A 26,950-nucleotide genomic window follows, 5' to 3' on the forward strand; every position below is an offset into this window, starting at 1 on the left:
AGAGGACAGAAAAACATTAGCAGGTTTTCCAGTATATAGGGAGAACCTGGATAAAATCTCCAGTGACCCTGGAAAGCAGCCTACCTTATTACAGTAATAAAAACTTGCTGCTGTTGTTGTTGGTGAATCCTTCCTAATGGGCTATAATACAAGTACTATTAGAAAGTGGACCTCCCAGTGCTGCTGCTTCCCATGCTGCTGGATAACATAAGAAGGCCCATGTGGTAGCAGTTTGCACAGCAACTCCTCCTCTTGCCAGCCTTAAACCTGAGAATTCAAATTCTGGCATGGGGAGGAATTGTATTGTGGGCTCCTCTTGAATGGCCATGGACTTCTCACATCAGCCAGTGGCACAGGAAACAGAACTGATTTGGCTCTTGCATATGGTTGCCATATGCATGATTGGCTTGGACTCTCCAGGAATCAGCATCAGTCTCCAGATAATGATTGAACTTGTGGCTTGATCTTGTGAACAATATTGGGGGGAGATCTCCAAGGAAAGCTTCAGCCAGAGTTAGCAGCCCTATACCACGAAGGAACAAGCCACTAGGCCACACACTTAGAGAGGACAAAAGTGAAGTGGAAGAACAGGCCTCAATACTTTCAGTGAGGATTTTGAAAGGAAGAAAGTGAGGATGTTGAAAGGAAGGGTTGGTTGGTGGGCAAGTTGTTCAGAAAAGAGCATTTTGTTCCTCCCCAACAGCCTTTGCAAATGAAGTGGAGTTTGAGACAAGATCTACTGGAGCAGAGGGATGGATGGATGGATGGATGGATTTGAAGTCTGGTCCTTAGAACAGGGAAAAATATGGAGGGAGGAACAAAACTGGGTGTAAAAGAAAACAAGACATCCTCCAAAGTGAGCAAAAAGAATAAAATAATTCAGTTTGATCAGGAGTGGAGTAATGGGAGTCTTAAATGGAAGGACTAGGAAACTGAATTTGCTAGGTGGTAAGAAAAAGAGAATATGTGCCTTTCAAACTTCAGATAGGATTATTTCACTTGTGGAAGATAAAGCTGCTAAATATCTGGCTGGCGGAAGGAGTGTCCATGGAAAGTCTAATTGAATCTTTCTCTCCAGGAAATACACAGTGGCCTGATTGAAAATGTAAACATTGAACTATACAATGCTCTCCATAACCACATGGTCAACAGGCGCATGTTGACAAAGGATCTTAAGAATGGCATCTCCCTCGTATCTATGTACAATAACCAAAAACTGCATATAAATCACTATCCCAATGGTGTAAGTTTGTTCACATAATTTTCCTTATATAGTATTGTGAGTTTTAGTCCCTTAAGTAGCGGAGAAGATATCATAATGTGGTAGATGACATTTATGTTATAGAAATGGGTTTGGAAAGAGTGCTGAATGTCTGCTTGTTGGCTGACATCCAAAGTATTGCTGCAGTTAATGCTGCATGAGAGCTTCAGCAAAGGGGAGATTTTTGTCTATTTCCTTCACTCTGACGCTGACTGCGACTCCCAAAAATATGTCTCTGAGGTTTATAGAACCCTCATAGACATATTTTTTGGGAGTAATAGGCAACTTCAGAGGGAAGGAAAGATCAACAAAAATTGCCTCCTTTGCCAAAGTGTACACATAGCACTTCATTACTCTGTCAGCTACTATTTTTGTTTTTATAAGCATTAGAATTCTATAATTAAGAATACTTACCTGTGATGTAGCAACCATGTGTTGATCTTTAAGTGCAAGCTACTCAGAAATCATGATTTTTATCGTCAGTTCAGGTGTGTGACTAAGTCTATGCATATATGACTAAGTCTATGCCTATGACTAAGTCTATGCCTATAAATGTTCTATTGCAAAATGTGAGCTAGCTGATTCTTTCCCGAACATTTTATTGTAGGCATTACACGTTTCATGAACAATTTATAAGAAGAATATAAATGTAGAAATACACAAAGCTGGGTAATCCTTTAGTTGCCAACAGTAAAACTCAGGGAGCCAACTTTATAGCAAGTTGACATTCTCTGGCATCATTCTGTAAACATAGGTTGTTACTGTTAACTGTGCCAGAATCATCCATGGCAACCAGATTGCTACAAATGGCGTTGTTCACGTTGTTGACCGTGTGCTGACCCCTGTTGGAAATACTATTCAAGATTTTCTTGAAGCGGAAGATGATCTCTCATCTCTCAGAGTAAGTTTTGTGTTTTCTTCATAATTATGAATTTCCTTTTAGTTTCGTAAGCATGTGTAGTTGTATCCCTAAATGTAAGAGGCGGCTATTTTTATATCATTTGAATACTGAGTATAAATTGACTAAATCAAGCATTAGCATTGAGAGCTGTTAGCTTCCAGGGCGTTATTCACACAGAGCTTTTAAAGCTCTTTAGCTTGCATTTCTCCGGAATGGAGGGTGTGCATTCACATATCAGGCAGATTTACCCCAAAGTCCCTGCGAGCCTCACACACAATTCAGGTTTTTCACTGCACAATAGAGTGTAGCCTGATTTATATCTGGGGTAAAAAAAATCCACTTTTTCCATTTTATTTTGGACAACTTCACGTTTTCAGTAAATCCTTGCAGTAAACTTGAGGTAAAACCTGCTGTATGAAGAACGCCCAAGCTTACCTGAAGTAGCTCTCTTTTTAAATTTCTCTTTCTTTGGGTGCTCAGGGTTACTTTTATTTTCTCTCCCATTCATTTCTCTCTGTTTTCTTTCCTTACCAAGCAGACTATTTTCCCCCTTGAAAGACAGCAGGTTATCTTGCTTCTGGAATTCAGAGATTTGATATTAAAAATCCCTTGTGCTGTAGACGTAAAGTTTTGTACAAGCTCCAACTCCCTAAACTGCTGTTTCATGCTGGTAGTTCCCAAGGCTCTGACTAAAAAGTAGGGGGAATTCCTGGATGCCTGAAGTCTACCCTAGACTAGCCTAAGTGATGGGGAAAGAAAGTTTGTCATCATGCCGGAAAAAACAGAGCATCACTAAATTGTCATGGTGTTCAGCTGTTGCCCTGAAGGGGCAACAGTTTCGGTTACATTGTCCCTAAAAAAACAACCAGTGTTTCAAAACTTTAGTACATTTTCATGGGAATGAGTGGATTGCTCCTGTTCCATTATTTTATTTTTTCATAGGTCTGTGTCGCCCTATGTTCTGCTTCTCCTGAATTCTGCTTTAACTTTTCTGAAATTAATTCCAGAATTGGTGTAGCTTGCCATTGCTTTCAGATTCTTCAGTTCATTTGCCTCTTTTTGCACACACGAGCATTAATAGAACCCTGCAAAAAAGCAATGTTGGACTGGGTTCACACAATCATAAGGATCCTGGTTAAAAAGTTAATCAGGATTGTGAGAACACAGAATTTCAGGCTAATTCTGGTCAAACCACTCTAAGTAACCACATTTAACCAGGATAAATAATTAGGATGCAGTCCTAGTTATTGAACCTGGTTAAATGCTGGTTCACTAGAGCGGGTTGACCAGAATTTCATTGCTATGAAATTCTGCATTCTCACAAACAGCTCCACAAGGCTCATACTAATCCTAACTAACTTTTTATCCGGGATCCTTGTGATTATGTGAACCCAGTCTCAATGTGATTGAAAAATTCTTTCTATGATTCTTTCTATGCAGTGTTTATGATACACACATGGACTCCTGCACACATGGTTATGATACATATGTGGACTCCTGCATAAGAATAAATCATCATATGAGAACAAATATTTATACAGCTGTATGTATGATGATGAAGATTGCTTTTCTGCCATGTGTTCTTTATGCACAAATGCACATCTGCATCAATACAACACTGTGCAAAAAGTATCTTTTCTGCTGTGTGTTATTAATGTGCATGTGTGCATCTGTAACGAAGAGATGGAGAAAATAGATGAATAGTCAGAAGGAACTGAAAGCCATGGCAAGTCACATTTCCAGTGCTCTGTGCTAAAGTCTGAAATAAACAATGGAATATGAAATAAACTATGGAATAATATTGTTATTAGATTTCCTAAAGCATTGGTATCAATTTGGAGATAAGACGAGGTAATTACAAATGTCAAAATCTGAGGAGAAATTCAGATGAAGAGAATTTCATAATAATCTTTTAGATCTCAGTGCAAATTCTACTACTCTCATTGGTTTACTAGGATGCTAGTTACTTAAATTAGACATTAGACATGAGCTTTAATTTTTGGAATGAATGGAAACAGATATGAATGAGGACCATTCGAATTCATTTCCATTAATTCCAAAATGGAGCCACTATGGAATGAATGGCAATTAATTGGAATTCTATTTTCAGAACCTACATTTGTTGATCTTGATTTTTGTTTTTTGTTTTGTTTTGTTCAGTTTAATAACAAAACAAGCTGCTCTCAGTCCCTACTCCACTATGTAGCTGCTTCCTTGTAATGGCCATTAAGGCTGCCTGACAAGAACACAGCATTATAGACACATGAGTAAAAAAGTGGTTACTACTGGGTGGTAGCTGCACAGTGATGCTGCGGCTGGGAGCTGCTTGTTACAAGTAAGGGAAATACATTTCCTTTATTGAATAAAACAGATGAAAATAAGAACAAAATTTTTAAAAGCAAATGAAAATTCTCCCATTTTAGAAAACAAAAATGAATGAAAAAGGTTCATGCACCCATCTAAATTCTATTATGCTATGATGCAAATGTTTGTCAATACTCTTGATAAAAACTCTTATTTTTCTTCTTTTTCTTTCAGGCTGCTGCCTTTACATCAGATGTGATGGACACTCTTGGGAAGCCTGGGCATTACACACTTTTTGCTCCTACCAATGAAGCTTTTGAGAAACTTCCACGTGGAGTGTTGGAAAGGATCATGGGTGACAGGGTGGCTTCTGATGGTATGTCAACACATTTTATATGGGGGGGTGGAGTCAACATTTAATCAGTTTCCCAGTCTGGAAAATTGGTAGTAAAAACACGGTGGCACATGCACAGTGCATATTTTATTGCAGACAGCTGCTTATATCAGACTGCTGGCCATAAATAAAAATGACAAAAGCCTGTGACCAAATTGCTGTTTACATCGGGCAAAATGAGTTCACACTCAAGTCTCTATTATAGAAGGAGTTAAATGTTATTTGTTGCTTAGCATTTGTAATAGAAGTGTCTCAATGAAACAGTCTTTCATGGGAGGTGCTACTACAGGAGTAATTCCTCTTCACCCTAACCCTGAAAATGAGAAAAGTGATCATAAAGAGCAGCTGAGTCTGCTGTGTTTGGGGGGGGGCACTGAGCTGTGACCCTCCCCTTCCGAGCAGCACAGCCCATGCCCTTGCTTGAGTTATTAATCTTTAAACAGTGAGCAGGAGGATCATGGATCCAGACAAGCAATTCCCTTGTGCGCACATCCTACTCACTGCCTAACTCTCTCCTTTCCCCCACCGACTACGTGTTTTCTAGGCATTACCCTGCCCTTAGTACATGCATATATGTAACTTTAAGGCATGGCCACTTTAAGGCATGGCCAGTTTTCTCCCCAGTAATGTACCAGGAGCCACCTAATGGCACAGCGGGGAAATAACTTGCCTAGGGAGCAAGAGGTTGCCGGTTCGAATCTTTGCTGGTATGTTTCCCAAGCTATGTTTCCCAAGCTATGGGAAACACCTATATCAGGCAGCAATGATACAGGAAGCTGCTGAAAGGCATCATCTCAGACTGCACATGAGATGGCAATGGTAAACCCTTCCTGCTAAAGAAAACCACATGGCTCTGTGGCCACCAGAAATTGACACCGGCTTGACAGTACAACATCTCAACAATGCACCAGGAAAAGAATGCAGCTCCATGACATTGCTTCCTGCCCTGGTGCAGTCAGTGGCTAGAAGGTCAAGGGAAAGATGGCAATGTGAATCACAGCCACTGCAGCTGCCTTCTGGGCAGCCACTTTCTTATGGGAATCTTCTGAAAAGGTCACCCCACTGCAATGTATCAATCTGATACTGATATATCTGCTCAATGGGAACCAGGGTCCCCAGTGATCAATTGCACAATTCAGTCATTACTGGGATTGGGCTGATCCTAATAATGACAGCCATTCACAGCCCTACAAGTAACAGCTGAGCAGCACGGAGGGCATAGCCTTCCCATAGCCTTCTCTTATATCCAACACCCATTACAGATACTGAGGCAATTCTCACAATCGCTCAAAAGCGGGCTAAGGGAGCCTAGCCCGCTTTTCAGCGATCATGTGCTTCAACAGGAGTCACATGGCTCCCGGCAGCTAACCACCCTAAATACCCCTCCCCTAAGACAAGGTTAACGGAGCAAGCGCTCCATTAACCTCCTCTTTTTGCTCGTGTGTTGCTGCAGCGCGTGGCAACACACGAGTAGACCCCTAACTGGGAGGCTATAAGCAGCCTCCCAGGCTCAGAGGTCTGTCCGGAATGCCCCGTGCGCTCGCGTGGGGCATCCTGGAACTTCTGGGAGCTGCACGGCCCACCGGCTCTGTGACATTTGTATGACATCTGCTAAGCCCGCTCTCCCCACAAACCGCCTTCCGGTGAGTCTCACTGATCGTGAGACTCGCCTCACTGTGTGCCAAGAATCTGGAAGTGTTTCAGTGTACCCACCCCACATGTGGTCAGGATTAGGATTGATAAAAATCAGCTTCAGTTTATTTGCACAAACAAACATTCACAATTTTTTTCTTTTTAGCAATGAGAAGTGAAGGTTGGTCGTGAATAGGGTTGTGCGTTTTTGTTTTTTTTCTGTTTTGTTTTTGGCCCGAATCCGATACATCCCCATTTTGTTCTTTGTTCGAAATTGCAAAATCCAAATCAGAAACTTTTGGATTTTAAAAAGTGGCCCTGGGGGAAAAACTAGTGGGTGGGGGTGGTAGTGCCCAATGGGTGGAAACTATCACCCAAATTTCAGAGGAATTGAGCAACGGGCTGATCTTTGGTGAATTTTTGAAGTATAGGATTTTTCCCATAGGGAAGAATGGAGGTTTCAGCAAAAATATAGCTTCATGTTGGGGGGAAAGGGGTGGCCCAGAGCAGAGTAGGGTGGGTGGTAGTGCCCAGTGGGGGCAAGGAAGCTGCCAGAATTATTTCAAAGGAATTGGGCAGAAGGCTGATTTTTAAAGATGTAATGGAGTTTGCGCGTCTGTAAAGTTCTTCCCCATAGGGAATGATGGACCTCCATAATTCCTGACCCATAACTGCACTTGGGGAGCACCAGGGTAGCCCAGAGCGAGTGGTGGTGTAGAGCACATAGGGTGCCAACCACCCCCATGGGTTGCTAACCCATGGGGTACTGGGTTCTGTTGCTTCTGAGATATTTTGAGTGTAGATTCAGATTCTCTGGTAGCATATGAGTGGATTCATGGTTTGTCATTGAAAATCTCATATGCTACCAGAAAATCTACACTCAGAACACCTCAGAAACAACAGAACACAGGGGCGGTCGGCACCCTATGTGGTTGGCACACCACCACTCGTTCTCGGCCACCCCAGTGCCCCCCAGGTGGAGTTATGGGTCTGCTGAAACCTCCATTATTCCCTGGGGGGGGGGACCTTAAAGAAGCATAAACTTCAACGATTCCTAAGAAATCAGCCCTTTGCCCTATTCCTTTGGAATCTGGATTGTGGCAGGCACCCTTTGGGGCACTGCCACTCAACCCACTGTTTTGCCTCTCAGGCCACCTTTCTGCCCCAAATCTGCCCCAAAGACATGTCAACTTCAGAAATTCTTTAAAGATCAGCCCTTTTCCCAATTCCTTTGAAATCTGTGTGGCAGCAGGCACCCATTGGGGCACTACCACCTGAACCACTCTTCTGCCCCCCAAACCCCCTTTCTGCCTCAAATCCACCCCAAATAACATCAACATCACACATCAACAACAGCAGAGCTTTGGAAAATATCAGCCAGATTTCCAAAGGTCAAGCACATCCACATCCCCCCCGCCCAAAATGCAATTGATCTACTACACAACAACAATGAAATGCACACTGCCCCACTGGCCAATGAGAGTAAATGCACACTGCCCCACTAGCCAATGAGGGTAAAATTTACCCTTAAATTTGCTTAAAAGGAATAAGGAGGCAATTGCCAGCAGATCAGCCCATGCTTTCGCTGGCCAATCTGCGGGCTGGAAGGGCTGGAAATTCAAACAGATGTCAAAACTCAAAATGGAGACTGAAGGAGAAAGACTTTTTGCGATTGCAAAATGGAGTTCCAAAACAGCTGAAACAACAAAACGTTTTGTATCCGAAACAGGGACGTTTTGTTTTGGCTACAAAATTTTCTGTTTTGAGCATTGGGTGTTTTGTTTTGGCTACAAAACAGCCAAAATGGCCTGTTTTGTGCACAAAACGTTTTGTATCCAAAATGAAACGCACATCCCTAGTCATGAATGCATCTTAGTGCCTTGAGTCAGATAAAAGAAACAGAAGTGTTACATTACATTTCTGTGTAAATAGATGACCACTGAGGATTAAAAGCCCTATTCTAACTATGCTCCAGTAAATGGAACTCTTTGCATGTTAATGTGCTCAATGATGCTCAGATGACATAATTTGTACCCCATAAACCTTTACTTTCCATAAAAAGAAAGGGAAGTCCCATCACGCGAGTCACATTAGGTATGAGCTACAGGATGTCTGGGAATTATCACTAGAAACTATGTCACAAAGTCTCCCATAGACAATCTTTCTCCTATAAGTTTGACACAATCTAGTCTAAACTGGGTGTCAACAAATATGAGTGTTTCAAATACTGTATATTTGATTCATCCCAGCTCAACTTGTCTTAATCTGAGGTTCTGTCATAATTCCAGCATCCCTGCCCACTTTCGCTGTGGATGTGTGTGCAAGTGATGATATTTTATCCTAGGAGTAGGATCCAGTAAAAGCCCCAGTGAAGTGAATGGGCGCTGTGCAAGAGCAGTGTCACATCACATACACAATGGAGGATGAGAGAGAATAGGAGGGGAGAGGCCAGGCCTCTTTATATGCCCAGACAAGGAGGATAGACCTAACACATAACAGGAGCAGCTAGACAGGAGGACCAGGAGCAACTCTAGAACAACACATTTGTTGGAACAAAGGGATGACAAAGAATGTTATTAGGGGAGCAAGGAATTACCTATAGAAGGTGATTCATGTTGTTTTGTTTACCTTATTAATTGATGCTTGCTTGACATTTTCAAACTTATTCAGAAAATGGCCTAGATTCCACTTAGAAATACTGCCTTTTTGAATTAGGCCAAAACTTCCAGTCTGCTTTCCAGGCTAGTTTTCTCTTCCTGCCCAAGGCCATGTGACAGGAAAAACTGGGGTGGGGAGATAGATCAGTAGCTGGCCAGCTGAAATCTGCAGGGGAGATGATACTTAACCCCCCTGCATACTAGATGGTCCCACCCAGCTCAGTTCCCAGCCAGGGAGGAAGCTAAGGGGTTAGCCTGACTCATCTCAGCTGGACTCCTACCTACCTGGCTGCACTGGCTTCTACAGTTTGTTCTGGGATAGAGAAATGAGTGGATGAGCGGCTGGGCTGGAGGGTGGGTGGCAGGTGTGGCCTCCCCACCCCACCCCCAAAAAGTGTTAGAGGTTGTTGATTTTTACCCACAATAGGTAAAACAGCAAGAGCACTAAGGAATGAGCACACACTCCAGTTACAGAGTAGGTAGCAGAGGATGGTTTGGATATTGCAGCTATTTAGAGAAAACACATGGAGATCCTTGTGTGACTAAACACTAAACATTTATTGGTTAAATACACTTAGACAGGAAAGACCTATCTCTAATCTAAAGGACTACATAGTGGATAGGTAAGGAGAAAGAGAGATGTTTCCATCTGCTCTCTAGGAGGAAAGGAAGGATTGTGACTCAGCACAGGAAGTGCTGCAGAGTCAGTTCAGGGGTCATGGAGTAGGGACAGATAGGGAGACCCTGACTCACTGTCTCTACTCCCAATGCCCCTAGTGGTCATTAGGACAGTTGGTGCAAAAGGTCGATGCACTGGAAGTTCATCTCCAACAAAAAGGCGGCAGCAGCGCCGTGCCTGGGCAGTGGGCAGAGAGTGGCGGCCTCCCTCCCCCTCCTTCTGCCCTTGTTTCCCTGCTAGCCGGTCGTTGGGCAGCCTAGCCACGGCGCGCTCTCAACAACACTTCTGGCCCCTGGGCAGCACCGCAGCAGAGAACAGCCTCCCCCTCCGTCCTCCTTTTTCCCTGGGCCACAGCGCACCCTTGGAACCTGGCTGTCTGTGCTGTCCTGTCTGCGGGTGGGCGGGCGAGCGGGATGGCCATGGTGGGGGGAGCAACTGAACTTAGTCCGGAGTCCGGACTTGTCCCACAGCGGCGGCCGCCACCAGAGAAACACCGAGGCCTGCCGTCTGGCCCGGCATTGCTAACCAACTGAGATGGGGTGGGGTGGGGGGAGCAAGCAAGGTCCTTCACTTGCTTCACTCTGGCAGCGGGCACCGGCACCGTGGTGGATGTAACACAGAGCGATGCCGAGGCCTGCCATTCAGCCCGGCATCGCTTCTCAACTGCGAGGCGCGCCTGCACAGTTCTGCACAGGCGCGCCTTGCAGTTGAGATGCGATGGCCGGCTGAACGGCAGGGCTGAATGGCAGGCCTCGGTGTCGCTCCGTGTTACATCCACCGTGGCGCTGCCACCCGCCGCCGGAGTGAAGCAAGTGAAGGACCTTGTGCAGCATGGAGCTCCGGAGCCCAGGACAACGTGTCCTGTCCACCAAAGATCCCACAATGCACCACGCAACACACACAGTGCATTGGGGGATTCCCCCAGGAGACAGGTGCTCAGAGCACCCATCTCTGTGTCTGTTGGGGCTAAGCACAGCCCCAGTGAACACACAATCCAGTAGCCCAGGTTAAGAGAACACTCACTCCTCTAACCTTAGGTGACAGCTGGGCTACAAAGCCGGGCTAGGTGGTGCTGGCCTGCTGGGATTGAGCCCAATCCTGGAAGTTCTCATGCTCAACCTAACCTAGGCTGGGCATCACTAGCCTGGGTTAGGCTGCACATGAGAACAGCCTCTATGACTTTATTATCTGCTGTAAAGTTCCAGTCTGGTGGATGGCAGAGCAAAAGGTAGAGCAGGAAATATTTTGGGAGGAGCACCCACTATTCTTTACTACCCCTTGGAGACATCCCTGAGGTGGACTTTGCTACTTGGAAAGTGACTAGCATAAATGTGTAGGGGTAGTTGCCAAATGTTAGTGTGTGTGAATGGACACAAGCCACAAACCCTCTGCAGGGGCGTAACTATAATAGGGCAAGGGGAGACAGTTGTCTGGGGGCCCACTGCCTTGGGGGGCTCCCAGAGGCAAGTCACATGACTGACTCCCCCAGCCACGCACCTGCCTGGGCTTCCTTCAGTTGTATTCATCCTCTGAAATTGACGTGAATGTTAAGACCTGGAGCTACGAGAACAGCATGTCTTTCTCTAGTAGGAGCCAGTGTGGTGTCATGGTTAGAGTGCTGGACTAGGACCGGGGAGACCTGAGTTCGAATCCCCATTCAGCCATGAAACTAGCTGGGTGACTCTGGGCCAGTCACTTCTCTCTCAGCCTAACCTACTTCACAGGGTTGTTGTGAAAGAGAAACTCAAGGATGTAGTACACCGCTCTGGGCTCCTTGGAGGAAGAGCGGGATATAAATGTAAATAATAATAATAATAATAATAATAATAGTACCATTAAATGACTTGCAGCGTCCACAATTTAAAAAACCTTAAAAAAAATAATTTAGGATGATTTTCTATTGTGGCACATAGGATATATATCTATATATATAATTCTCCTGGGTGTGCCTTTAGAACGTGCGTCCCGGCAGCCCAGCTGATTGGCTGGGCTGCAGGGGCGCCTGATTGGTCCTGGCGCACCCAGGACAATTGCCTGGCCGGGCGGCTGCGGAGGCAAGGCGGAGGGCCCGGCCGTGGCGGCGGGGGCACTCTCGGCCCAGCCAAGGCGGCGGGGGCACTCTCAACTAGAGACGCAGATGTTCTGCGCCCAGGCCCACTAGTACATATGAATTTTACTATGCTTTTTGTTATCACTATTCAGCCTCATTTAAGATTTCTTTACTTCATGAGCTGAACTTCAGTAGGGGGGTGGGGGGAGGGCTTTTAAAATCTTGTCTCTGGGCCCACTCCAACCTTGCTACACCCCTGACCCTCTGACAAGAAGAAAGGTCAAGATCTGACATGAAGAGCACAGAAGGACCTGGTTGACTTTCTTCAACATCGAGCTAGCTGTAGATTTTGTAACATTCTACATGGGTTTGATCTCAGTGGAAGAAGCATGCCCTAGCTAAAGATTGGCAGCCTCCCGCTTTGCCACCCATCCAGTAACACCCTCTTTGCAGCCTGCCAGCTGAGAGTAGTCTTACAAGAAGGGGCTTCTCAACTGGCCTGTTGGACCAGTTAGCTTGTTTGAGACCAGATGGATGCTGCATAAGAGGGGAAAGAGTGAACCTTGGTATTCCATGTTATCACAATACATATATCGGCACACAAGTATTCTAGACAGAAGGGAGGAGAACTTCCACACTGGAGTAGGTAGGTGTGGTTGAGCATGAAATTGATTCTATAGTTGCTGAGCTAGGACTTGGCTGACGTGATTAGAACTGATGGGTTGAAATGTCAAGGAAGCAGATTTAGGTTAGACATTAGGAAGAATTTCCTCACTGTAATAGCTGTTGGTAAGTGGAACAATTTGCCTCATGCAGTGGTAGATTCTCCTTTGCTGGAGGTTTCCAAACAGAGGCTGGATGACCATCTGACAAAGACTGAGCAGGGAGTTGGACCAGAAGACCTCCAAGGTCCATTCCACCTCTAAAATTCTATGATTCTATGATTTTATATTTTTTAAAAATTGGCAGGGAACAATGATAAACATTTAATCATTTCCTTTAACAAGTCTGACCCTATCATGAGGCAGAGCAAGACAGATCACCTCAGGCAGCAGATCATGATCATTAAAGGACAGAAAATATGCAGTTATTAACCTTATTGTTCTCTATATATTTGTACCACTGCGGGCACTATTTGGATTTTTTGCCATAGGCCCCAATATGACTTAAGCCCTCTCTGTCCTTCAGACCTAAATAAAGGTCCAGGCTGCTCAGGTGGTCCACATATTAAAATTTATATGGCTGACTAAAGGGCTCATGATCTCACAACCAGGATGTAACCATATTTTATACATTCAGAGCTAATCTTAACATTATGGTGTTGGCACTTTTTTACATGGACTGGTTGCAATTGCTTGCTGAAAGGCAACACACATAGTCTCGCTGCCCAAAGAAGCCAGCTTCCTCGTGATTTTACAAACATAAATCAACCCCTCTAATTCCACACTGGGCCCCCTGAGGGAACCAGTGAGGTAGTTGTGTATTTTCTGCTGCTGCTGTTGAAATTAATCATTGATAGGTTCTTTTATTATGTTTTTGGTTTATTGGAACTTGAAAAAATGTATAATGTGAATGTATAGGGCGTACTTGCCAAATGAATGCTCACTATGGTTTAATTGCATAGCATGGCTTTCCAGAAAGTTTTCAATGTCAGGTTATTGCAAGTCAAGATGCCTCAAGATATTCAGTTTCATCTGAACATGCATCTTTTTGTTCTCTTCCCTCTTCAGCTCTGATAAAGTTCCATATTTTGAATAGTCTTCAGTGTTCTGAAGCTATCATGGGCGGGGCCGTCTTTGAGACTTTGGAAGGGAATACAATTGAAATTGGTTGTGATGGTGAAAGCTTGACTATCAATGGAGTCAAAATGGTAAACCGGAAAGATATTGTGACAAGCAATGGTGTAATTCATCTCATAGACCAAGTGCTGATTCCTGACTCTGGTGAGTGACCCATCGATGGCCACCAATCTCATTAACTTCCTCTAATACTGCTTGACCACTGGGCTAGACCAACTAAATATTATTTCTGTGAATATTTGACTGTGAAAAATATTAGCTTGTGAGATGAGAATTTTGAAGGAAAACAACATGTCCACACAATTCTTTCTTGATTTCAGCTAAGCAAGTTATTGAGCTTGCTGGTCCCCAACAAGCAACCTTCAAAGACTTGGTGGCTCAGCTTGGTTTGGCTTCATCTCTTCGGCCAGAGGAAGAATACACCCTATTAGCTCCAATGAATGGGGCTTTTTCTGGTAGGTAGGCTAGAAATTTGTGGCATTAAAAATATAGACACTACTACCTCTTGTACAGCCTTCTAAAGAAGTACTTTGAAGGAAACTATTTTCAATCTCAGAATAACCTTTGTAATGTCACTGAAATCAACATAATAGATTTGAATATGAGACTATGCTCTGAGATGAAGATTCAATTTGGAAGCCACTTTGGAGATTCAGAGGGGGCATCATTTGATTCATCACTCTGGTTAAATGTTGTACCTGGCCTGATCTAAGTTTTGCCCATATACCATAACAGAGAATCACTGAAACACATATAAGTTTTTCATTTCTTAGCAGAATGAGATGAAAATAATTGAGAGGGTGGCATCTACTTTGGGCATGGTGCTTGCCAAATTTAAGAAAAATAAGTGTAGGAGTTTCTGCACAGGAGCACTTTATGGGGTTTTTCTGATTTTAAAAAAAAGGATTTAAAACCCTCTAAATCGTCAAATTGATCCAAACTGAGGTGGCCAGATTTGTTTCCGTTTGAACCGAAATCAGCAGCTGGAGCATTTCCAGATGGTGCTTTTAACTCGCATCTCCTCTGGAATGGAGGGTGTGTGTTCACATATTGGCCAGATATACCCGAAGTCCCTGCGAGCTATCGGGGAGGACTCCAGACACAATTGGAGTTCTGCATTGCACAGTAGAGCATAGCCCGATTTATGTCCTGGGTTTAAAAATCCACTTTTTGCATCGGTTTTGGGGGGCAAATTCAAATTCACAGTATAGCCTCGCAGTAAACCCACGAAGTAAAGCCTGCCATCTGGAAATGCTCCTGCTGATTCAGGCAAAATATCTGAATCTGCAGATTCAGACAAATCAAAGGACATTGATCCAAAGTGGCGCACTTCAATTCAGTTCCAATTCAACCTCCAGAGCTTCACACAGGCTTAGTAATTATGTTTGTGAAGAAAACTCTGAGAGTAGGCAAAACCCTATCAGCTCACATAAAGGCAATTCACTACTTCCATCTCTTGATCACACATAATTTCTAATGTGGTCAAACAATGCAGGAGTGGAGTCCCCTCTAATGGGTTCGCAAAGAGAGGAATCTCCATAGAATCAGTCTTTAGCAGAACAGAGGTAGCTCATTAAGGTGATGCTGAATGAGAGGGACAAAGGTGAGGTTGGATGAGTGGGAAGAGACATTTTCTCAGACACAAACACCAACAAGACCAGGGTAACCAAGGTGCCATTATTTTTATTTTATTTATTGTTAAATTTATATACCACCTTTCATTAAAAACAATCCCAAGGTGGTTTACAAAAGTTAAAAAACATATAATAAAAATGACAGTTAAAAGTATTAAGCTAAAAATATGACAACAAATCTGATTTAAAATATATAAAATACAAACATAAAAACTGTACACAGATTAAAACACACAGAAGCAGCAATAAAACAATCATGTAAAGGCCTGGATAAAAAGCCAAGATTTAACCAGCTTTCTAAAAACTGTGGTGGAGTCAGAGGAGTGAATGACCACTGGGAGAGCATTCCAAAGTCTGGGGGCAACAACAGAGAAGGCCCTGTCCTGCGTGCACGACAACCGAGCCTGCCTCATTGTCGGCACCTGGAGCAGAGCCCCCTCAGAGGATCTTGTCATTTCAGTCTGTGAGAGCAGCAGTAGGGGCCACTATGGGCAGGTAACACAAGTGATTCACCAAAACTCCAGGCAGGCAATATGAAGAAGGAAGAGATTGATCAGGTTTGCCTTAGTAAGAGCGAGAAAGAGGGAGATTCTCCAGACAAGCAACGTAGATGTGGGGGTTATGGGGCTGACTTTGGGAGCGTATCTCTCACCCCACTTCTGACCTGTTTCTCCCATCATTAAGACAGGCCCAACAGAGACAGCATCTTGTTTGAAACGCAGATGGGGAGGACAAGGAGGAGCAGTCCCTCCATACCTCATAGACTTTTCACATCACCATTGTGTTCATGGGACTGAAAATCAGTAGAAGACTGTTCACATGACTGCTTCATGTGGGGCTGGTAAGGGCACCAGGGAAGGCAGGATTGCACCTACCTTTCCCCACATGACTGCTGGTTCCCTGCAAGCCACACCGCTCACATGCTCACACAATCCATGATTCAGTGAGTGGCACAGCCATCTGGAGGCTGGGGGAAGGAAGCTGAGCCTCCAGTAATTCAACAACGCTCTGTGCAAGCAGTGGTGGAAACTCTAGAGGCCAGGTTGCTCCTTCCCTCAGCCTCTATGGTTTTAATGGCTGCCAGCAGCCTAAAAGGAGCTGCTGGCAGTCTGTATGCCCACATGACTGATGGTGAGGTCGGAGGGCACAAGCATGCCCTCCCACCTCACTTTTAGCCCAAGTAAAAAACCTGGGCTACCTGGTGGAGGAGCACTAGGATCTGGACCAATCCTGGCGGTTCCCATGACCAGGTCTACCTGGGTAGGGCTGTGCTAACCTGGGTATACCTGGTCGTGAGAACGACCTCAGTATGTCATGCAACTATCTCAAACAATGGCCTTATAACTCAAACAATGACCGGAATGTTAAAACCTGAAAAACTATTAATCTTTAGCAAATTATAGCTTTAAAAGGTTGAGACCAAAAATATGGTAGGGAGGACCATCTTGAGATTATCATAGTACATGGTATATATCACATAACAGAAAAACTAATTTAGGCATTATCTTTTCCCAAATTGCTAGATGATACCCTAACTATGGATCAGCGGCTCCTAAAACTGATCCTGCAGAATCACATTTTGAAAGTGAAAGTTGGTCTGAATGAGCTCTACAATGGACAGTTCTTGGAGACACTAGGAGGAAAGAAGCTCAGAGTATTTGTGTATCGTACAGTAAGTGAGATTATAATTTTCTAGAAATGTATTTGAATACATTTTAAATTATATTTTATTCCCCCACATTTCCCCCACATTTCCACCAAACTTAATTTATGTGCTCACTGAGGACAACAATATATTTCAAATGTGAATAATTACTGTGTCCCATAACTATTGGTCACTTCTGCACTGGCCTTTTGACAGTGCAGAAGAAAGTTTCTCCAAGGGAACTCTGCCCAAGATAACTCTCTCTGTTCCCTCTCCTTGCTCCTTTGAAAATGACAGCAACAGCTCCAGGTTTTTGTGATCCAAAACAAGCCCCATGTCTCAGCTTAGACATACTTGTTCCTGCAGGGGCGTAACTATAACAGGGCAAAGGGATACAGTTGTCTGGGGGCCCACTGCCTTGGGGGGCCCCCAGAGGCAAGTCACATGACTGACTCCCTCAGCCACGCACCCACCTGGGCTTCCTTCAGTTGTATTCATCCTCCGAAACTGATGTGAGTGTTAAGACCTGGAGCTATCAGAACAGCAAGTCTTCCTAAGTACCATTAAATGACTTGCATCGTCCACAATTTACAAAACCTTTAAAAAAATAATTTAGAATGATGTTCTATTGTGGCACATAGGTGTGTGTGTATATATGAGCATAGTGTTATATATATATAACACTATGCTTTTTGTTACCACTATTCAGCCTCATTTAAGGTTTCTTTACTTCGTGAGCTGAGCTTCAGTGAGGGGGTGCATTTTAAAATCTTGTCTCTGGGCCCACTCTAACCTTGCTACGTCCTTGTGCTCCTGTAAAGAGGAACAAAAATGGGAAACAAATTGGTTGGATGGAAACTTGATAAATTGCTTTTTACCCAACACAAAGTTTGTCCAAGCATTCCAAAAGTGTGTTTATATGTTTCCCCCCTAGACCATTGTGGAGATCATGGTCACAGTTAGGTTGGAACCAGTGAAATTTGAGAGAGAATTTCAGGGTTTCTCCAAGAAGAGCCAGCATTGTGTAGTGGTTAGAGTGCTGGACTAGGACTGGGAAGACCTGAGTTCAAATCCCCATTCAGCCATGATACTTGCTGAGTGACTCTGGGCCGTCAGTCACTTCTCTCTCATCCTAAGCTACTTCACAGGGTTGTTGTGAGGAGAAACTTAAGTATGTAGTACACCGCTCTGGGCTCCTTGGAGGAAGAGTGGGATATAAAATGTAGCAATAGCAATAGCACTTACATTTATATACCGCTCTATATAATTTATATACCGCTCTATAGCCAAAGCTCTCTAAGTGGTTTACAATGATTTAGCATATTGCCCCCAACATTCTGGGTACTCATTTTACCGATCTTGGAAGGATGGAAGGCTGAGTCAACCTTGAGCCCCTGGTCAGGATCGAACTTGTAACCTTCTGGTTACAGGGCAGCAGTTTTACCACTGCGCCACCAGGAGCTCTTATGTAAAAGAAGAAGAAGAAGAAGAAGCATAGGTGAATTTTTAGCCTACTTTTCTTAAGGAAAGTAAACTTATGAAATCACCCGGCATTGTTTGTGTGCGTGTATTTGTGTGTGTCTCCCATCAACTTTACAATGCCTAGACCAATATGAACCAAATTTGCTACAGCTGTAGGGACACACAGGGACACCTCAATGGTGTAGTTGGTGATGGTGTCATCCACCCCAATTTAAGATGGTGGACATGTGAACATTTGAGGCACAAGTGGGAACCGATTTGGACCAAATTTGGTACATTTGTAGGGACACATAGGGACACCTCAATGGTGTAGTGTGTGATAATGTCATCCACCCCAATTCAGGATGGTGGACACATGAACATTTGAGGCACAAGTGGGTAAACATGTGAACCGTCTAACCAATTTGAACCAAATTTGCTACAGCTATAGGAACACTTATGTGCCTATGTGTATGTGATGATAGTTTGTGATGATGCCATCCATCCCATAGTTTGTGATGATGTCAACTACCCCAGTTCAAGATGGCTGAGGTGGGCTAACTTGAGAGAATGGAAATTGTAAATTAAATTATAATAAATTATAATCCTATAAATTAAGATTATAGTGAAAGGAAAGTAGGCAGATTAGTTCTTACCAGAACAACTTGTTTCAGATGATTTCTCAGTATCTCTGGCTCATAATTCTGAAGTGGGGGAAATAATGTGCATAGGTAATGTGACTATTTTGTTGAATCTGCATATGTAAGCAGAAAGAAGAAAACTACCATTGTAAAAGGAGGTCACAGGAAAGTGGAAATCATCTGAAAAACCTTCAAAGCATGCTTAGCATCATGTAACAAATCAAGGCATTGATTTGATTTTGAGGATATGGGGGAACTGTCTGGTAGGTGATAGATGCCTAAGAGAACAAACAGATTCATACAAAATCTGAACAACTGGCTGTTTGAAAGGAGACTTTGGACTCAAAATCCAAAGTTGACCAAAATGGTTAGGTCAACACTGTGGGTTGACCAAAGTGTAGATATGTATCTTTTCTTTGTCAAAATTATATGTAATGCTATTTATCTATTTTTTATTGCTAGGCTGTGTGTATTGAGAATTCATGCATGATCCGAGGAAGCAAAGAGGGAAGGAATGGATATATCCACATTTTCAGGGAGTTAATCAAACCAGCAGAAAAAACACTGCATGAAATGTTGAGATCTGACAAGCGATTCAGGTATACCTAGATTTTTAATGATGTGAAAACTACACAGAAAGGAAATCTAGATACTGTGCAATGTGATTAGAAGACATTGAGAATCATTCCAAAATTTGACATTTCTCATCCTGAATTTCAGTGTTAAATTTTAGCATCAAAATTTAATTTTTAAAAAAAGCATCCTGAGAGTCTCTTGATTGGATGGTTCATGTCACCAGTTTTAGGAATATCAGATTTGGTGGATCAAAAACTGGAACTATTTTAATGAAGAACAAGTAATTTAAGGGGCAAACAGCAAGCTATAAATCATTGTTGAAACATGAATATAACTAGGGTTGTGACATCTTGACCTCAAAAGAACTCCTAAACCTTTAACACCACAATTGCACAGAAGTGAGAATTTAAATTACAGTGCTATTGTGGTACATTACACTGGGCGCTGACACATGCCACACCTTCCCACTGTGTCTTGGTGACCCCCTACCTTCCAAAAGCATCTTGGTGATCCCCCACAAGGACTTACTGAGTAGAAGGGTTGCAATTGCAGCAGCAAAATTCATAGAGTGAATTCTAAGAGAAGCTTCTGCCAAGGCCTTTGGCTCTCACATAAGCATGGATCCTTGAACCATGGTGGTGGGGAAAGCTGCATCTGGGGGAATTTTCCCTTCTGTAAAACTCTTGAAATACATAAACAATGCATGCAGTCTGGAATCCTAAACACAAATTGTTTCTAAACAAATGTTGAGTCACCACCAGGTAAGTTTGAATGTTCAAGTAAATGTCTTTGATAATCAGGGAAGAGTATAAGGCTATTCACACAACCTGCGGCTGGGTGGGTAGGTGTGGGGGAAGGCTGCACTGAAATTACCTTCCTCCCCCAGATGTTCTCTTTGCCCTCCCCACCTCCTCCTGGCCATGCAGCTCAGCCGTGCACATGAGCAGCTCTCCAAAGGCTGGGACAATGTGTCCCAGCCATTGGATACCCCACAGTGCACTGTGTGATGAGTGTGGTGCATTTGGGGATACCCCTGTGAGACAGGCACTCTAGGCACATGGCTCTGTGTATGCTCGAGCTGCCTTCTGCCCATGACCCCAGTGCACATACAGCATTGGTGCCAGGGGTTGTGTTTTTTTTTTTGTTGTTGTTGTTGTTTTTTAAAGAATAAATATAACAATTTAAGATATTCCTAAGAGTGAAACATCTCTATATAAAGTTCTAAAGGAAAAAAGAAAAAAGAAAAGAAAGAAAGAAACAAGAAAAGCAAAGGAAAAAACCAACAGCAGATAAACAATGCATATATATGTAATCACCTTATAAAGCACATACAATTCATTAAATTTTGACCATATAGCTTGAAACTCTTCTTCTTTGCCTAGATGGCAAAAAAAAACACCCCAAACCCAGTACAAATGCAGATAACGAACACATTTTGGTAATCAAAATGTAAATCTACTTTTCCAGTGTTGAATTATGATCTTTTTGGCCACTCCCCAAGCGCGAAGAATCCATAGTTGTTGATAAGAGTATTAAATTCCAAATCCTGGGAATATATCCCAGGAGAACATAACCGTCCTTAAAAAACAATGATGATTGCAATGTCTTATTTACAATTCTATGGACTTCATCCCAAAAAAAATTGGGCATGACCAAACCATATGTGACAATGTCCCTTCATGAATATTACACCTCCAGCAAACCGCGTTCTGAACATGGTCCCCTTTGGGGAGTCCAGTAAGAGCAAAATAGAAGTTTTTGCTGAACAAGTCTCAATTTGAGATCTATATATGCTTGTTTCATTATCTTTAATGATGTTAGCCATTGATCAACCGTAATGGTATATTCAAGTTCTTGATTCCATAATACACAAATATAATCAATATTAACTTTATCCTTCTCTTTAAGTTTTAAATAAAATGAAACTGTAGGTTTAGCTTGTTCTGATAAATGTTCCAAATCCAATAATAATGATGGAGTTTCTGAGGCAGCAAGTGCATCATGTCCAAATAGCTGTGTTAAAAGATGTCTTAATTGTATACATACTGCCAATTGGCATTCAAAGGGATATTAAATTCATTTCTCAAAGCATCAAAGGATTAAAAAACCTCTTCTGAGGTAATTAATTGATCTAAAGTAATAATATTAGAAGTTGCCCAGTTGGCCCAATAGAAAGGTTTCTGTCCAATCATCAAATCCGGATTCATCCATAATGCAAGCTTTGCATGCTGAAAAGGATCAAAGCCATACTTAAGACCTAAGCTCCTCCATATACGTCTAGCTGCCTGAACCAGAAGAGCGAATAAATAACAAACCCAATACCTAATAAGCAGATAGTGGAGCTAAGTAGTAACTCTCCAGTTGTGCCCATGGGGTATCCGAAATTTGGGGCTCAGCTTTCCAACTTAATGTTGAAGGGCACTTGCGCACTTAACCCCGGATAAGGCTGGAATTAGATGTAGGATAAAGCTGGGCACAAGTGCCGGCGTCGGGAGCAATCCCTCTGCTGCACATGAACAAAGTAGCCTAAACCAATCTGGGCTGCCCTAGCCTGGGTAGGCTGCTTGTGTGAACAGCCTTTATGTTGTGCTCACTAATCATAGCAGGAGGTAAGACTGCAAATTTGAACAGAAACAGAACGTTGTCCAGAGATGGCAGAGTAAAGGAATGGGTAATTTTTCCCTTTCCACATTTTCAAGCTAGAAATATTGATCAATATATATTGACTCTTACTGATAAGTCAAAGTTTCTAAATACATTAAACTAGACTAAAAGAAACAGTTCAGTTCAGGCTATTGTGATAACTGATCAAAAATACAGATCTCAGACCAGAACCAGATAAAAAGGACATTAAAGGTGGTGAATATCGCTATGTGTGTGTACACACACATGCACATGTGCATGCACCCCCCCCCCACCAAATTAACCATTTCTGAGTCGTGATGGATCAGGCTCAAGGCCAACACAGCATCCTATTTCCCACAGTAACTCACTGGAACTCGCATGCTACAGCACTCTTTAGATATTATAAATCATAAGCATGAGTTGATCACGAGGGGGAAAGCAGGGAGGAAGTCCTGCCCCCGTTCTCACTCACCCTCGCTCCTGATGACCATGCTTAAGGTGCTGCCCTGTTCAGACAAACAGCGCTGTAAGTGTGGTCATTGGGCATTGGAGTGAGTGATGTGGGGGTGGACTTCCTCCTACTTTCAAACACAGGAAACATAGGAAGCTGCCATATACTGAGTCAGACCATTGGTCTATCTAGCTCAGTATTGTCTTCACAGATTGACAGCGGCTTCTCCAAGGTTGCAGGCAGGAATCTCTCTCAACCTTATCTTGGAGAAGCCAGGGAGGCAACTTGAAACCTTCTGCCCTTCCCAGAGTGGCTCCATCCCCGGAGGGGAATATCTTACAGTGCTCACACTTCTAGTCTCCCTTTCTTATGCAACCAGGGTGGACCCTGCTTAGCTACGGGGACAAGTCATGCTTGCTGCCACAAGACCAGCTCCCCTGCCACAAGGAGTGCTCATGATTCATAATGCCTGAAGAGGGCTTGTAAGTCTCATGATTATCTAGGAGGGACCATGACTGTTAAAAGTGTATTTGTAAACCACCACGAAAGCTCATGATTTGTATAAAAATGTAATAATTTTTTTTAAAACTGCATTATGTTTATAGGGTGGATTTTCCCTTAAGGACATACTCTCAGTTGTCTGTGTGCAATGTCATGTTACTATACTATTAAATAACCGAATGGGATAATTTTCTTACCTTCAGTACAAAATTGACTGGTACTTTATTGTTTTGTGGTTTGTTTTCCTTTACAGCACATTCCTCAGTCTAGTGGAAGCTGCAGATTTAGAAGAGGTTCTGTCCCAACCTGGTGACTGGACTATGTTTGTCCCAACCAATGATGCCTTCAAAGGCTTGACTGAACAAGAGAAACGGACCCTGATAAGTATGTAGGCCATAACAGCATTAACAGACTAGTGCTTTAGCTTTGCCTTTCAATACTCATTTTGCTTCCCTTTCAGCTACCTCCTGCAACTGCCTCCTGAGTTGGGGCACCCAACTCAGCCTTACCCCTCTTCAAACTGGGAAGTGGCTTTGATGCCAGCAGGAAGCTTTGTTTTGAGACAAAAGCAGGTGTAGAGTTACAAGGGTGGGCACAATAATCGTTGACATTTACTCCCTCCCCACATACACACACCCTAACTGGGTTTGGGGCATAGTCAGGTCTCCAAAGCAAACCTTGTTCCTTCTTCTGCCTGCCCATAATGGACAGAGGATCAGGAGAAGAGACCTTCTCACTCTGCCTGTGTATGATATTTCATAGGGGAGGGGGGGGAATGTGCACGAACCAGTCCGCAGGCCATGTTAGAGGCCTGCGAACCAGTTCGCAAGTGGCCCGGTCCGGCGGTTTGACGTGGAGGGCGCATGCGCAGAAGTTACTTCCACTTTTACCAGTCAACAAGGGGTCAGAGGCAGCAGGGAGGAATGCTGCCGCCCCAAAAATTTCACTAAAAAATGGAGCGCCAGAGGGGGAAAAGGAGCGGGAGGGGGTAAGTACAGCCCCCCCCTTAAAGTGAGACACACACCCTGGCATGGGACCGCGGTCCGTGCACATCCCTAACACACACACACACACACACTCTCAAAGATATAGATATATCCAGTTTCCTAATTTGTGTCCATTGGTCATTAAGAGCACTGCACCAATCAAACCATTTCGATGGATATCTGGTATAAGAATTTATGGCATATTTTGATTCCAGAAAAGCTAATTCATATTATTTGTTCCTGTTCAAACCAGACTACAAGTAATGGTTTTTATGTAACTAGGTCAGATTTTATTCTTTATACTAATTGGGAAAATTATGGTAGTTTTCCTATCCTAGACAATATTAGTGTTTGGATGGACTGATGAATCGGGGTCTGTTGTGTTATCTTTTGTTGATTGTGTTTGGATCAATATTGTTTAGCACTGTAAATTTGTTTTAATAAAAAGATATATTTTTTAAAAAGAGTACTGCACCCAGCTGCACTAGGGGATCTGTTTTGCTTTTCCTGTGGACTCCATTTTGGTTTTTCCTAAAATCCCCAGGGCTACCAACTGACTTGTAAAGTCACTGCATATGGGAAATTAAGTGTTAATCAAGTTCTTGATTGAATGACTTGTACTTCCTGTGTGGTTTTTGTTTTTGTTTTACTTTTGGGATAATGTCCAAAGGAGGGACTCATGCATCTTCCCCCATGATGAGATGTATGAAATCCAGATGCAACCCCTAGCTAGTTCTCTTGGGTAAATCACAGATTACTGTGCTCCCTATGAAACTGTGACCTTTACCCATCAGAAATAGCATATTTGTCATAGATTATATTTTCACAAAAGATTCCCTGACCTTTTTAGAGGCTCTTGACCCTACATTCTGTCTCTGATTCACTTCTGGAACATGTAAAGAAATCAAGGCTTGGATTTAGAGGTTGTTATTCTGAGATAAGGAGTTAAAGAAACATTTGTCAGAGGAGTTGGGATACTGAGCTTGATGTGCTATCGATCATTCCCTTATGCCGTTGTTTTTCATTCCCAGAGGACCCAAATGCTCTCAGGAATATTCTGCTTTATCACTTGACCCGAGGTGTTTTCCTTGGAAGTGGATTTGAACCTGGTGTCACCAACATTCTCAAAACTATACAAGGAGGCAAACTGTACTTGAAAATGGTGAGTAGCGACAGTAGTCTTTTGGCATTGAATGCCCTGTCATTTAAGAACAAAGCAAGGCAAAAAGCACAGACTGATCTTTGCCATACACAGAGCAACGATATATATCTGAACAGCCCAGAGGAGTATCCCAAACATCATCATATGCAAATGCTTGCCAGGATTATCAAATCTCATACAGTATTATCAAATCTTTTGGGTTCTCTTGACATTCCTTAAATGTTTGCAAGAAGAACCTCCAAATTCCTCCATAGGATGATGGGCATTATATTATATATATTAAAGCTGCCTTGAGCTGCCTTGACAGGAGAACCAGATAGAAATTTTCTGAACTAAATAATAAATGCATAAATTATGATAAAATGTATTTCAGTAGGCTAGAAACTTGTTTTCTTCTTTTTGCCTTTATTATTTAATCCTTAGGTAAATGACAGTCTTCTGGTGAATGAACTGAAGTCAAAAGAATCTGATCTCATGGCAACTAATGGTGTAATTCATGTCATAGACAAGCTCTTATATCCTGCAGGTGGGTAGTGGGTTATTGTAACGTATTGATGAGTGCTGCTACAGGATGGCAACAAGTAATTCTGACAGACTATTGTTTGCCATGTAGTCAGTCACTGCTGCAATGTTTATTGCAATCAAAACGGAAGCTGACTCTGACATAACAAGCCCCATGGCAGCCTTTGTTCCCCCCTTCCCCCCATTCCTGTGTGGGGGCTGGTGCTAGCCTCCTCGGTGCTGCCTCCTCCTTCTACCTCCTATTGCCTCTTCCACTCCCACCACTGTCACTGCCACCATTACCCATTCAGCTCTCTCTTGGTACTCTAAGAGCCGGCCTGGCCAGCCAGGTAAGAACAGCAGGTACACACGTGCCCTGATGCCAACACCTGCCATCATCTCCTGGCTAGCTCATGGAGCAGTGAGCAAGGGGTTGTGACATTTCCTCTCCCACTTGTCTGAAAGAGGAAATGTCTCACCCCCCTGCTTGCCACCCCAAAAGCCAGCCGGGTAATGGTGGCGGCGGTGATGGTGATGGTCATGGTGGCAGCAGGAGCAGGAGTGGTGAGAGGAGGAGGAAAAAGGTGGTGGAACAGGCAGGAGACAGCAGCAAGGCAGTGGGCTGTGTGGAGGGGTTAGTGCCAGTCCCCACATAACAATAGAGAGGAGTTGGAAGACAGCAGGTAAGGGTACCTTGGTGGCTCCTCATGAGTAGGTAGCTCATGTTCTTTGAACATGTTCACACGAGTACTGTACAACATAGAGCTACAGATACCCTAAATGTAGTGTTCATGTGTGCATGTCTAGGGAGGTTCCCCATTAGGGAGTTAATTAATTCAGATAGCTTCTTGACAAATACTTTTGAATGCAAATGAAATAATAATGTATTTTTCTTTTTTTTACTCATTCCAAAATCTTACTGGATTTGAGGCCAAAATAACTGAAAGCACAAATTTTATGTTCCTAATTATATTGATGAAATGTGCTCTAGTGGAAAATTGTAACTGTGTTCTCGACCCCCTTCTCCATCTTCTACCCCATCAAAAACAAATTATTCAGATGTACAATTGGCTAGTCTTCTGTTTGAACA

General features: G+C 43.2%; 1 protein-coding gene across 8 annotated transcripts in view; it reads left to right on the top strand.

The window, feature by feature from the left end:
- The window catches only part of POSTN (periostin), a 90,385-nt gene that overhangs the window by 38,203 nt on the left and 25,232 nt on the right, over window positions 1-26,950 (top strand). For all 8 annotated transcript variants that reach the window (XM_053297637.1, XM_053297632.1, XM_053297633.1 and 5 more), the window contains exons 6-15: window positions 1,079-1,243; window positions 2,016-2,162; window positions 4,701-4,842; window positions 13,609-13,821; window positions 13,998-14,132; window positions 16,835-16,983; window positions 19,521-19,657; window positions 23,465-23,595; window positions 25,229-25,359; window positions 25,783-25,885. In XM_053297637.1, coding sequence (XP_053153612.1) covers window positions 1,079-1,243; window positions 2,016-2,162; window positions 4,701-4,842; window positions 13,609-13,821; window positions 13,998-14,132; window positions 16,835-16,983; window positions 19,521-19,657; window positions 23,465-23,595; window positions 25,229-25,359; window positions 25,783-25,885 — 1,453 coding nt within the window. The remainder of the gene's footprint in view (window positions 1-1,078; window positions 1,244-2,015; window positions 2,163-4,700; window positions 4,843-13,608; window positions 13,822-13,997; window positions 14,133-16,834; window positions 16,984-19,520; window positions 19,658-23,464; window positions 23,596-25,228; window positions 25,360-25,782; window positions 25,886-26,950) is intronic.

Source organism: Hemicordylus capensis, chromosome 2, assembly GCF_027244095.1.
Source record: "Hemicordylus capensis ecotype Gifberg chromosome 2, rHemCap1.1.pri, whole genome shotgun sequence".
Classification (NCBI taxonomy): Eukaryota; Metazoa; Chordata; class Lepidosauria; order Squamata; family Cordylidae; genus Hemicordylus; species Hemicordylus capensis.